At 32.4% G+C, this 12,964-nt stretch overlaps 1 protein-coding gene across 6 annotated transcripts in view; it reads left to right on the forward strand.

The window, feature by feature from the left end:
* Window positions 1-12,964, forward strand: part of EDD1 (glycine-tRNA ligase) — a 28,456-nt gene that overhangs the window by 9,128 nt on the left and 6,364 nt on the right. For 4 of the 6 annotated variants that reach the window (XM_028052034.2, XM_028052035.2, XM_028052038.2 and 1 more), the window contains 22 exons: window positions 17-155; window positions 1,202-1,285; window positions 1,521-1,607; window positions 1,934-2,035; window positions 2,118-2,181; window positions 2,282-2,337; window positions 3,071-3,142; window positions 3,985-4,067; window positions 4,776-4,824; window positions 6,173-6,235; window positions 6,331-6,420; window positions 6,500-6,586; window positions 8,275-8,346; window positions 8,434-8,492; window positions 9,221-9,314; window positions 9,607-9,825; window positions 9,965-10,059; window positions 10,527-10,617; window positions 10,778-10,882; window positions 10,965-11,003; window positions 11,631-11,720; window positions 12,780-12,881. In XM_028052034.2, the coding sequence (XP_027907835.2) occupies window positions 17-155; window positions 1,202-1,285; window positions 1,521-1,607; window positions 1,934-2,035; window positions 2,118-2,181; window positions 2,282-2,337; window positions 3,071-3,142; window positions 3,985-4,067; window positions 4,776-4,824; window positions 6,173-6,235; window positions 6,331-6,420; window positions 6,500-6,586; window positions 8,275-8,346; window positions 8,434-8,492; window positions 9,221-9,314; window positions 9,607-9,825; window positions 9,965-10,059; window positions 10,527-10,617; window positions 10,778-10,882; window positions 10,965-11,003; window positions 11,631-11,720; window positions 12,780-12,881 (1,942 nt within the window). The remainder of the gene's footprint in view (window positions 1-16; window positions 156-1,201; window positions 1,286-1,520; window positions 1,608-1,933; window positions 2,036-2,117; window positions 2,182-2,281; window positions 2,338-3,070; window positions 3,143-3,984; window positions 4,068-4,775; window positions 4,825-6,172; window positions 6,236-6,330; window positions 6,421-6,499; window positions 6,587-8,274; window positions 8,347-8,433; window positions 8,493-9,220; window positions 9,315-9,606; window positions 9,826-9,964; window positions 10,060-10,526; window positions 10,618-10,777; window positions 10,883-10,964; window positions 11,004-11,630; window positions 11,721-12,779; window positions 12,882-12,964) is intronic. The other 2 variants (XM_028052036.2, XM_028052037.2) reach the window with 1 other exon arrangement.

Here is a 12,964-nt window from a genome sequence, read left to right on the forward strand (position 1 = left end):
TCTTGGTTTTCTCCAGTTTGGCTCGCCAATGTGCTCAACTTTGGTTGAAGACAAGAGAGATGCTTGGCTTTCCCCTTGGTTTTATCTCTGAACCTGATCATTTTGTATTGCCAAAAGGAGTTTTGGAAGCTGCATGTGGGAAGGTTAGTTTGCATGTGGGTCACTCCCATCAACTTATCCCGTGTGAAATTTTGATGTTAATAGAGCTTGAGGCAATTTTTTTTTTCCTTTGAAAATTCTGTTTCTGATTTTCTTTATAGGTTTATCTGTCCTTTTTTAAATTTATTTGGTTAGAATAGGTCTTAAATAGGCTTTATTGAGCAACTCTTCCCTCTTATTTATTGTATCTGAACTACCACTATTATTATAAGTATGAGAACCTACAAGAGGGGAATTAAACTCTAATATATTTCTTTTCCCTTTCATTTATTACGGTATTAGAGTATCGCTGCTTGGTCACTATCTGCTATCCTTTGCATGACTTTCCTGACAAGACAGCTAATATTTCCAAATTCAAAGTTGTTGAACCAAAGTTATCTAATGAAGAATATTAGAAATATTTAAGGTTGAAATCCAACAGTCTACCACAATCATTTACAACTAGGAACATGTTAACAAATTGCATTTCACAATATCTGCACTGTCAAAGTCCATGAATTGAAGAAGTGACTCACCTCTCTAGCAACAAATAGAATATATGGTCTTGTTATATTGAGGTCCCTACAATGATGCCTAGGCTTTGTACTGGCCTCCCATGTCTTGTTAGTAGTATATATGACCTCGTTACGTTAGAAGTATATCACTTCATAGGCTTGGCTGGTTTCTCCTGGAATGTCATTTCCCTCAAATGTCTGAATTGTATTTCCTAGACAGATATATTGTAGCAGAATTGTTACTGTTTGCTGGTATTCTTGCTTCAAAGAACATTCCATCTTGTATTTTATTTTACACGTACATATTCTGGATGTAGTTTATTTGATGATTAACTCAATACAAACTTTAGACTGCATTTATGACCTATTCCTGTCTTATGTAAAGTATTGTCAGTAAGAATGGTGTGATATATTGAGAAACTTAATCTTTTAATATTTAGCTTAAGCAAGAGTATTTTTACTGATTATTTTCCTCAAATTTATTCGTATACTAATTTAAATGTGTATATTAATATTAATTTAAAATTCTATCTTTTCTCTGCTTATAGGTGCATGATCATTCCAGAGTATTTGTTCTTGAAATTGGGACTGAAGAGATACCACCTCAAGATGTTGTTGATGCCAGTAATCAAGTATGACTTGTTTTCATCTAATTAAAAATCATGAATACAGTAACCTTCAATTTATCATTTGTTTAACTTCACATATGGATTTCAAGTGTGTTCTTTTTCACTTTTTACGTGATATAATTTATAAATTGTTTCAGCTATTTTCTAGACAACTATTATTATATTTGTATTATGATTTTTCCTGTGAGTTATTATTATTCATTGTTTAATATGGATTTTACTATGCTGGTCACTGTAGCTGAAAGATTTAATGCTGCAACTGCTTGAACGGCAAAGGTTAAACCATGGTGAAGTGCAAGCATTTGCCACTCCACGTAGATTAGTGGTGCGTGACTAAACTTTATCTTTCATATGCAATTCTTTTTTCTTGATGCATTGCATTTTACTTAATTCCTCACCCTTATTGTTCCTACCCTCTAAGTTTTATCTCATTATAATCTATGTTCTGTATTAAATGATAAAATCTTATCTGAAGCATTTGCAATAATTCCTTTCAAGATTAATAGACAGTATCACCAAAATGTATGGATAGAATCATAAATTCAACCGAAGAACTTTATGTTTTGTTCTTGCATAAAATATTCAAATTTTATAATTCTTCAGATATGAAATGACAGTAATCATAAACTTTTCGTATTGTGAATTTCACAGGTTGCTGTTGAAAATCTTTACACAAAACAGGCTGAAAAGGAGGTTGAAGTTCGAGGTCCTCCTGTTTCAAAAGCATTTGATCATGAAGGAAATCCAACAAAGGTTTTACAATGCTTTAGGTTTTTCTTTTTATCCTAAGTTGATGTTCATGAAATAGTGCCTACATTTATATTATTTTTATCAGGCCATTGAGGGTTTTTGTCGTAGATACTCTGTACCACTGGACCTAGTATACAGAAAGGTCGATGGTGAGTATTCAGAAGCAGAAAGACTTGTTGAGTGAGTGTATTTTAGTGTTAATATAACTCTGTATAAGCTCAGTCCTGTAATAGGTACCTGATGTTGCAGGAAAAACAGAATATGTTTATGCACGTGTAAAGGAGTCTTCAAGATATGCTTTGGAGGTTTTTGTTCTTTCTTTCTTTGTCTTGCCTTTTTGTGCGTTTTATGTGGTCTGTTAAAACAAGTATTGCAAATGTGAGTGTCTGTTTCTTAAAGGTATTTCCTTAAACCTTTTAATCCTAAACCAATTAAATAGGCCAATATTACTATGACATATTCTAATAATATGATTTATAAATGTTGTATGCAGAGTCAACTGAGCACTTCATTAAATGAAATGAAGCTTAAGATAATAGTGCAATATTGTACCCTTGGTTTCACTAAAAAGTGCTTTGTGAACTTAATAGTCTTAAAGACAACATTTTTGAGATGTATAAACCTAATGGACTGTAGAGAATACCAGCTGTTTTGATGAATCAGTTTTGATTATGTTCAGTTAGTTACCTATGTTAAAGTTGGGAAACTGATTTTGATAGAAGTTCCAATTATCATAACACATTTATGGATATCTAATAGTTAGCCAAAGATACCTAATTTCTTCTATTTACGGTTATACCAGTCATAAATTTGCTTAGTCTTTCCAATTGTTTCTCATCTAATACATAATAAAAGGAAATTCAAGGCAAATTCACTTGAGATAGATTCAAGGGCAAGTTCTGACTGCAGTTCCATGATATGATGCAAGAGTTTTGAGATGTGAATCATACATCCTGTCATCTAGGGTTTATTTATCTTGCTTCTTACACATTTTATAGGAAAAATGCTATAGCCACTGATATGTTCTACTTTTATCAGGTCTTGTCTGAAGATTTGCCTGCTGCTATTGCTAAAATTTCATTTCCAAAGACAATGCGTTGGAATTCTCAGGTATGCTAAATTTTTAAGTGGGTATAACTAGGCAACACGACACTTTATCAGCATAGATCATAAAACATCTGAAGATAGATAGCTTTTGTCGTGAACTAACTAACTCTCCCAAAAGCTAAGTTGTTAGGTGAATTGAAGATACATTAGTAACTTTTTATCTAAGACCCCCTCTTATGCACAGCCCTTTTGTGCTTCAAACATGGACATTGCACGGGCCCATTGTCCATCATACCTGTTCGCTGATACTGAATTTTGACTTTTAGTACTTGAAAGAATGGGGGCAACAAACTAGCGATCACATGATTATAGAGACTCTGATGTCATATCACAAACCAACACTTCCGAAAGCTTAAGTTATTAGGTGAAGACATTGGGATGATTTTATATTACATTTCTGGAGATCACTAGACTTAGGGATGGTTTTAATATTAAGTTTCTAACATAGTGATTAGTATATACTAATAATAGGGTATTGATAATAAATGCCCTAAAGGTATATAGTTAAAAACCATTGAATACTCTCGGTTACTGAAAAGAACAAGTATTAAATAACTTGTGTTTTTAATATAATCAATGTTTTTTCATTAAATATTTTATACTTTTGTTTCCTTAACTAGTTTATTAGGACATTCAATTTGCCTGTTGTCATAGAACAGTCGAATGAGAAGCAGGAAAAAGGAGTGAATGTTGACTCAGAGGATGCATTGGACAAAACAAACTATTCTCTGCATCATTAAGTTATAAATAATTGAAATTCATATAATGCTATCATGGGGTTTTATTGTGGAGTGAAGGAAATCACAGGTTACATGAATTAACATGTTTTGAAACTTTTAATGCAGGTGATGTTTAGCAGGCCTATCCGTTGGATTTTAGCTCTTCATGGAGATGTAGTTGTCCCATTTACGTTTGCTGGGGTGACAAGGTAATTTATTCTTTTTAGGTATTATCTCTACTTTGCCCTCTCCTAAACCATGTGTCATACCGGACTTTGTGCCTTTTTTTTGTCATAGACACCATTTCAACAGAATTCCATGTGAGCTGTATGCTTACTCATGACTGTTTCCATGTCTTTTGAATAGATTTTATAAACTAAACAGTGTTAGCTGACCCCCTATTAAAGAGGTGCTTACTAATTAGTCTAAGTTGTCTGTTTGTAACAGTTAGTCAATTAGAGAGGAATATAGATGGTTGAAAATTATTATAAACTGGGTTTTTACATTGCGGTTTCAGTGGCAATGCATTACATTATACTATGTTTTTTGCAGTTATGAACAGTGAATAATAACGTCGGCTATGAACAGTGTGAGCAGCGATGGCAACAAACAATTCTTATTTATGTTGTTGGCATAGCTACTCAATAATTACTTTATTCATTTCTTTTCACTTATCCTCCCTCAGTATTTTTATTATACTGAAGATGGCTCACCAGAAACAAGAATATCATGAGGGAGTGTGAGATTTCTACATAGCGAAAAGTCAAAAGATCAAAGAATAAAACTAGGGAAATAATATCTTGGCCAATTATTCCAAGGCTTAGCTGACACACAATTTTGTTAAGCTTTGTGTTGTTTATTAGTTTATTATCTGATAAGTGTGAATAACGATTTCCATGTTTGTATATATTATACAGCGGAAACATGTCTTGTGGTCTTCGTAATACTTCTTCAGCTGTTGTCCAGGTGCATGCCTGAAGCACACTTTTCTACAACTGCAAATTAAGATTGTTTTCTTTATCACTCTCACTTTTATTCTATGACTTTTAGTTTGATGCATGGTTGAAAGAACATATTTCTTTGAGAAATATCTGTCCATATGCATGTCTGATTCTGTATGTGTCTAGTAAAACCCTTCCATTTGTGTGTAAATTTATACCAATGGTTCCAGATCGCTGCTTCATGTAGAGAAAGTATCAAATCTGACATGAACAAGGGCAGAGGATAGTAAAATCTGATTTAATTGATAGGAGAAATTCACATAAGTATATTGAGATTAAAACTTATATCAGTGTACTCAGAAAAAAGTTAAGAATATGTCTACGGCTTATGATGAAAAATCTTTAATAAACCCAAGATATAAATTAATATAATTAATCTTTCCAGAAAAATGTTACAAAGTGGATCTGTGGAGTTTTTCTCATGCTGATGTATAATTCTGCCCGTCATATGCAAGGAACATGTCGACTCAGGTAAATTTAGAACATTTATTTCTTACTAGAGAATTATAGGGAGATATTAAACATAAGATTTAAGCTTGGGCTATGAATGGGAAGAATGCCTGAGGTATTATTTGTGATAGAATGATGCCCCTGAACTTAAAGCTGTAAAGACTTTTGGACCTCGTGGTCATAGGACCAACAGTGCAGTGGTTATGTCACAGAATGATGTTGGGTCATAAAGTGCTAACCAGAACATAAATTCTATTTGGATGATGACTTTTGGTGGATGTGTGGTAAACAAGAAAAGGATAAGATTAGTAATGAATGTATTAGATAAGAAGTTGGGGGTGGCACCTCTTTACGTAAAGATGATAAAAAGTTGAACATGTGAGAAGAAGACCAATAAAAACCCTAGGTAGAATGGTTGATCAAATTGGATAGTTCAAAATATTTAGAGTGGAAGTAAACTCAAACTTAAATTGAAACCTTATAAGAGGATTTTGATTAACCTTTTTAAGGAATTGTCTTTTGATAGAACAAAATGGTATAATTTGATTCATATAATTTGGTTGAGTTAGCGAGTTTGTTTTTTATTGTTTTTCTTTGGTTAGTGTTTGCTTTAGTTTCTAAAAGTCTTTGCAAATTAGTTTTTTTCAATTCTAGTCAGCTTTATTGGTGTCCATCCATATTGTTTTTGTACCTTGAGTTGGGATGATTGCATATGTCGTAAAGATATATTTACATTAGTATGTGTGGTCAATATAATGGTTGCCATACATTTTGTTTTCTTTGTTCTCTATTGTATCCTTTTCATTTTTAATAAGGGACTTTTACATTCTTTTACATAAGGAACCATGCTATATTAATCGCAGGTGGAAAAGGCAGAATCTTATTCAGTTGCAATTAACAATGCAGGAATCAAAGTTTCAGTTGAGGTACAATTGATAAGTTGTTAATAAAAAAATTCATACATACATGCATATATATAATTGCAAATATATCTAAATAATTAGATTGGGTACTTTTTCAGGACCGTAAGAAAATTATTTTTGAGCAATCTAATGCATTAGCAAAAGGTGTAAATGGCCAAATTCTTATTCCAAAAGGTTTGCTTGACGAGGTAAAAATTTTTGTTCCTTCTAATTAATGTTGTTCACGTGCGTTCACTTCTAAGAATTCCCTTTTATATTTAATATTAGGTTGTAAATCTTGTTGAGGCTCCTTTTCCCGTGCTTGGAAAGTTTAAAGAAACCTTCTTAGATCTTCCAAAAGATCTTTTAACAATGGTGAGCATTTCACTTTTTTCTGGCTTTTTAATTTTTGTTTGGAATCCGTTTCTGTTGATCATTAAGCCAGTCCAAATCATAGTTCCATCTCAGATAGTGTGCATGGGCATGCTTATTTATAAGATGGATGATGTCCGCATTATTATTTTTTTTTTTAGAAGTGATATTGCAGTATGTAAAATTACTCTATACTTGTTCTTTGTAATATTTAAATTGTGCCCTTTTTTATTTTGAAGAGAATTATTGGAAAACCACCTTAATTGTGGTCAACTCTAGCCTGTCGGGAGAATTATTGGAAAACCATCGTATTTATATTCCTAAATTAGCTTTCCAGCCTTGTGTACATGTGTTAGGTGCCTCCTCAAAGAATGGAAAGAAGATAGAGAAAAACATATACTAAGACTCTTCTTTCTGTATTATTTTAGCAGTTATCAACTCTGATCATAGAATCAGCTTACAAAGGAAATCTCCTCCTTTTACATAGGGCATTCCCTGTCACAACAACTGAAAACTCTCCTTCCCCCTCACCCCACAAGATAAAACTATATATGGACTTTCTCGGAAAGTCTCACCCCAACTAAACTTCTTAACTATTTATATTTCTAAATTTCTTTCTACAATACACTTTCCACTCCTTCTCATTACTTCCATGTCTCACATGACTGATGTATTCTTGGCATAAATGAATGAAATCAATTTATTCTACCCTAAGTCCTGAGAGTTAGATACGTCACTCTTCCGTTTTCTGTTTTTCCTTCATGACAATTGCAATTCTCTAGTCTAAATATAGGTGTCTGTAACAGAATTTCAACTCTTTTCTGAATGTAAATTTTCAATTTTAAAAGCAGTTTTTTATTCAATAGGCATTGTATTATATCCTTAGATTAGATCAAATACTAAGAAAAGGAAATTCATCAAGAAAGCAAATTAAAGTAGAGAGTTAGAGAAGGCCTGCACATGTGAAGTAAAATTAACCAATATTAACAGCACCAATTATTCTATACATTTACTTTTAACTACTATTGAAGTAAAAATTAACAATATTTTAGATATATAGTTCACCATGAATTCAAGTGAATGCAATTGGACATTTTCTAGATGTAAGTTAATCATTCCTTATTTTAGAGAAAATTTGCTGCAGTAGAAAATTACTTCATAACTGGGACAGCACATTACAGACATGTTGGGAGAAAAACAATTAGAGACCTGCACTTTTTGTAGTATGTCACTATTGTCAATCCTATTCATAGAAGCCCGGACAAAAAAATGACATTAGGGGGTTGAGTTTACAAATGTGTTTAAATTGTAAGGTAACTATCTATAACATGGAACTAAAAATGTTATTGCTTTCAAAATCAGACCTATTGTTGAACTAGTAAAGACACCGGTCCTTGATTTATTGGTCTAACTATTCAGAATAGTGAGAATTAGGTATGTATTTTTCAATATTATATAACATGTTTTGTGGCAAAATATATGAAATCATATGAAACTGTTATGATAAAAAATTGATATATATATATATATATATATATATATATATATATATATATATATATATATATATATATATATATATGTGTGTGTGTGTGTGTGTGTGTGTGTGTGTGTGTGTGTGTGTGTGTGTGTGTGTGAGGTTTTGAAGAATATGGAAAATAGAAGCTTACTATTGTGCACCATGCCCGCAGGTTATGCAAAAGCATCAAAAGTATTTTGCTGTATGTGATGCAAATGGACAATTATTGCCTTATTTCGTTGCTGTAAGTTCTTTCCATTAATTAGTCTTCTAAAATAAGTAGCTTCATATTTTGAAATTTTATTTATTAAATGGCATGGTATTTTCTCAGGTTGCAAATGGAGCAATTGATGAGACTACTGTGAGGAAAGGAAATGAAGCTGTGCTCAGGTGTTCTTTTCTCAACTAATTGTGTCATATATTTTATTGAAAAAGAGATGCCCAGGCTCCTCCTGGGTTTGGTGTCCTTGACGAGTTATCAAACATTTATTAGTTGTTGGTTGTATTTGATGGCTTTTGTCAAGGGCAAACTCTCCTTACTGTTTAAGCTAATGGTAAAGATACATTAATGGTTTTATCTTTCGAGCAGAGTGCTCCTTAGGCTTGAAGCTGAGAAAATACACAATACCACTGTAGTTTGTGCTGAAATTAACTTCATTTAGAAGAATTGAAGCAACATGAGTGAAACTCTTTACTACTTGGACTCAAAGCTCTAATACCCTTTAATGGTAAATTTCATCTTAAAGCCAATTAGCATTAGGCAATGTTATCCAACAGAATATAATCCAAACTCGGAGAATTGAGGCAAACAATGTGGGACTTTCCAGCACCACTCATCCACAGATGCCTACCAAACAAAGCAGGCCTATCAGAATAGACAACTATCAAGATGAGTTAGAGGCTTTAATTCCAAGCTATATTTCAACTTAAAACCAATTGACATTGAGTAGAGTTGTCCAATATATATATATATATACATAAGAGACTTGCCTTAATACCGTTTCTTCAATTACTAAGAATAAAATTAACATATTTGAACAATGTAATGTGCACATTTCATATATTTTTTTTATTTAATGGAGAAGGCACATCAAAATCTGTTTGGATTATATTTGTAGAGCTCGCTATGAAGATGCAAAGTTCTTTTATGAGATGGACACTCGTAAGAGGTTTACAGAGTTCCGAAAGCAACTGAAAAACATTCTATTTCATGTAAGTTACAAATTAAACTTTTATTGAAGTGCTTGTATGTAAATCTCACAGTAATCAAAATATATATAAAACAATTATTCTAATTTGAAAGTTAAATAAATAGGCATTTATCATTTTCCATTAGTCATTTTTTCTTCTAAATCAGGTCAAATATTGATTCAATGTTTATACTGAGAAGGAATTAGGGGAAAGTCAGGAAATAAAGACAATAATAGTTTTATGTGCAAGTTGTTGAAAATATATCTCTTAACCTCTCTCATCTTGCTTGTTTGAATAACATGGAATGAAACAGGAGAAGCTTGGGACCATGCTTGATAAGATGACTCGTGTTGAAAACATGGTTGCTGAACTAAGTTGCATCCTAGACATCAGTGAAGATGTGCAAGATATTATCCGTGATGCTGCCTCTCTTGCAATGTCTGATCTTTCCACTGCAGTTGTCACTGAATTTACCTCACTTTCGGGAATTATGGGGCGTCACTATGCCCTTAGAGATGGATACTCGGAGCAGGTTGTTTAACTTTTTTTTTTGCTGTATTCGGTTATCTGAAATGTCATGTTTTACCACTGCAATATTTAAAACTTCATTGGATCATGTTTGGTTGGTAGAAACATAATTTTGCTTTTCCTTGTCATTTATCATCTTGCAGATTGCAGAGGCCTTGTTTGAGATCACACTTCCTAGATTTTCTGGGGACACGCTTCCTGAAAGTGATGCTGGCATAGTTTTGGCAATTGCTGATAGGTTGAGCTGATGCCAGAATTTAAATATCTTGCCTGTTTCTTTACAGTGATTGCGATTAATTGGAAGATTTTTTTTAGATATTTTCTGGCCAATCAGATTACTACTCAAATTCAAAACAAAAAAATACGATAGGAAAGATTACAAAGAAAAGTAAGGATAAGAATAAGATCAGTAAAATGCTTGTCTATTCTAAAGGTTCTAGAATTGATTCATTCTAAAATATCCTAATAACTTCAACAATAGAATTTTCCTTTATCTTGACTATAACATTGATATAAGAATAAATAAAGCTATCCTATACTTTCGGAAGTCATGTTTCCACTAATTCCTTAGTGTTCTTATTTTTATTATGGAATGTTCTTCATTGCAATGTGAAATGAGTTTACGGTGCATGTTATAGTGGAATATGTCCAAATGATATTGACAACATAGATCTGAATCTTACGAGATATGATAGTTTTCTGCAGATTAGATAGCCTGGTAGGTTTATTTTCTGCTGGTTGTCAACCTAGTTCCACAAATGATCCATTTGGTCTGCGAAGAATTTCATATGGTCTTGTAAGTACAACATATATTTCATGTGTCTAATATTTGTTAAAGACTTCAACTATTTCCTTTTATATCGACACTCCCCTTCCGCCCTCTCTACCCCTCCTGCTAAAAGCAGAAAATCTATAAACACAATTCCTTGCACTCAGAGATGCATTTTATACTCCAGGTGCAACTATTGGTGGAAAAGAATAAAAATCTAGATTTTAAAAAGGCCCTGGAACTTGCTGCAGAAGTCCAGCCCATTAAAGTAGATCCTCATGTAATCGATGATGTAAGATGAGATTATTTCGTAAATTCAATTTCTGCTGCTTCTTGTGATTGAAATCTGATGAGACAGTTTTTTCTTTCTTTAGGTACTTCAATTTGTTACACGAAGATTGGAGCAATTTCTGGTAGGTATTATAATCATAATATTTGGTCCTTTTCTTGACTACAGTTAAACTTTTCATACCGTTATCTTTTACCTCAAGTATTTATCTTTGCTTCTTTATGGCCAAATTAACTTCAATTGTTTTACACACTGCTCTTAGCAAAATAAGGTATGTCTGGTAAGGGAAGAAGAGGGTGCAAATGGTTTGATTTTGATTTTTTTTTTTTTTTTGGGCAAAAAAATGTATTGTATAAAATCTAATTCATATTACTCCTTAATTGCTTCTCATTTAAAACAGCAAGGACTTTACACAAACTAATTAATGGATATTTATATTAAGTATCATGGTTGGATGCAACCTTACCTTATAAGTTAACTTTGTGAGGTTAAGTTCTAAATCCACTTTCTAAGATGGTAACAGATCCTGTTTTAGCAAAGTTTGTTAGAACTTATCATACCACTCGATACCTCTCACAAATATCTAGTCTCATGTTCAAAATGTTGCATGAATGGATGTGTTAGAGAGGTCCCTCATCGACTATAAATATGATTAAATTACGGTATATAAGTGGGTGTAAATATTATCTTATTGGCTGGTTTGTGAAATAGTTAGACCTAAATTCATATTTTAAGAATATTTTGTTAACAGGTTGACAAGGGGGTGAATGCAGAGTTTGTGCGGTCAATCCTTGTTGAAAGAGCAAATTTTCCCTGTCTTGCAGCAAAATCAGCATATAAAGTAAGTATCAATCTTTCATTTTGCTCCATATTTCATAATGCATTGATGTATACTTAATTGATTTCGAGGTCTCTCTTGAAAGTTTCACGTTAATCTCTTTCCTTGATTCCTCAATCTAAATGATTTCGTATGCAAAAAAGCATGCAATTAGGGATCTTCTTTTGTATGCTCTTTGTAAGCATATCCGGGACTAGATTAATGAGTACTAATGTTGTAGAAATGTCCTTAGTCACACCTCCGACATTTTTTTCACCAGTAGTTATTTCTGTCAAGCATGTATTGTATAGTCTAGATATAAGTCACACGAACAATTTTATTTTCTCTAAGTCAATAAAAAACATGTGTAGATCTCTTTCTTTGGTTTGGTACCATTTCACCAATCCCTGTTGTTGTAGACTTTTGATATAAAACCAAATCGATTTTCCATAGTCCTGGTATCTTAATCCATGCTTATCAACTTTGTCCTAGTATCTTAATTTGTTCTCAATCAACTCTGCCCGTAATTTCTTTGTCTAGGTTATAAGTTTTATCCCTCTGTAGTTCACACACTTCTGAATATTTTCCTTGTTCATAATTATTAGAACCAAAATCTTCTATTATTTTATTTTATAGACACGTTTTACTTTAAATTTTAGATATTCTAGTTAAACTATTCAAATAATAGAATTTTAATTCAGCTCAATTATGGAATTCCATATCAATTTTTTGTTTGTTCCAAGTATAAAGAATTAATACTCTTGATTATACAGAATTGGAATTGAAATTAAAATTAGCTAAACCACAATTCAAATTCTTTCCTCCGAACAGACCTTTAGACATGTCTTAGATTCTTGGTTTAGCACTTTAATGTACCAGTTGGCAGGGATATAAATTACAATTTCTATAGAAAAATAACTGTTCATATGTGAAATTAAGGACCAAATGTTACTGTAATATGAGTAGTCACATGTTTCTGAAATATGGGAAATATTAGGTTTGCTAAATGATGTGATAACCACAAGTCTTTAGTGTTTTTGAATAGTAATTATGTACTCATGATTGTTTACAATGTTGATTTAGATGGAAAAATTATCAAGAGGGAACCTTTTTCCTAAAGTTGTTGAAGCATACTCCCGACCAACTAGAATTGTCCGTGGGAAGGAAGATGAACTTCATACGGAGGTATGCATTTTTCTTATTTTATTGTAAACACAGGGGCAACCAAATTACTGTCAAATCTGAGTTATGCATAACATAAAAGCCAC

The sequence above is a fragment of the Vigna unguiculata genome, chromosome 10, assembly GCF_037176805.1.
Source record: "Vigna unguiculata cultivar grain cowpea cultivar isolate G323 ecotype 2 chromosome 10, ASM3717680v1, whole genome shotgun sequence".
Classification (NCBI taxonomy): domain Eukaryota; kingdom Viridiplantae; phylum Streptophyta; class Magnoliopsida; order Fabales; family Fabaceae; genus Vigna; species Vigna unguiculata.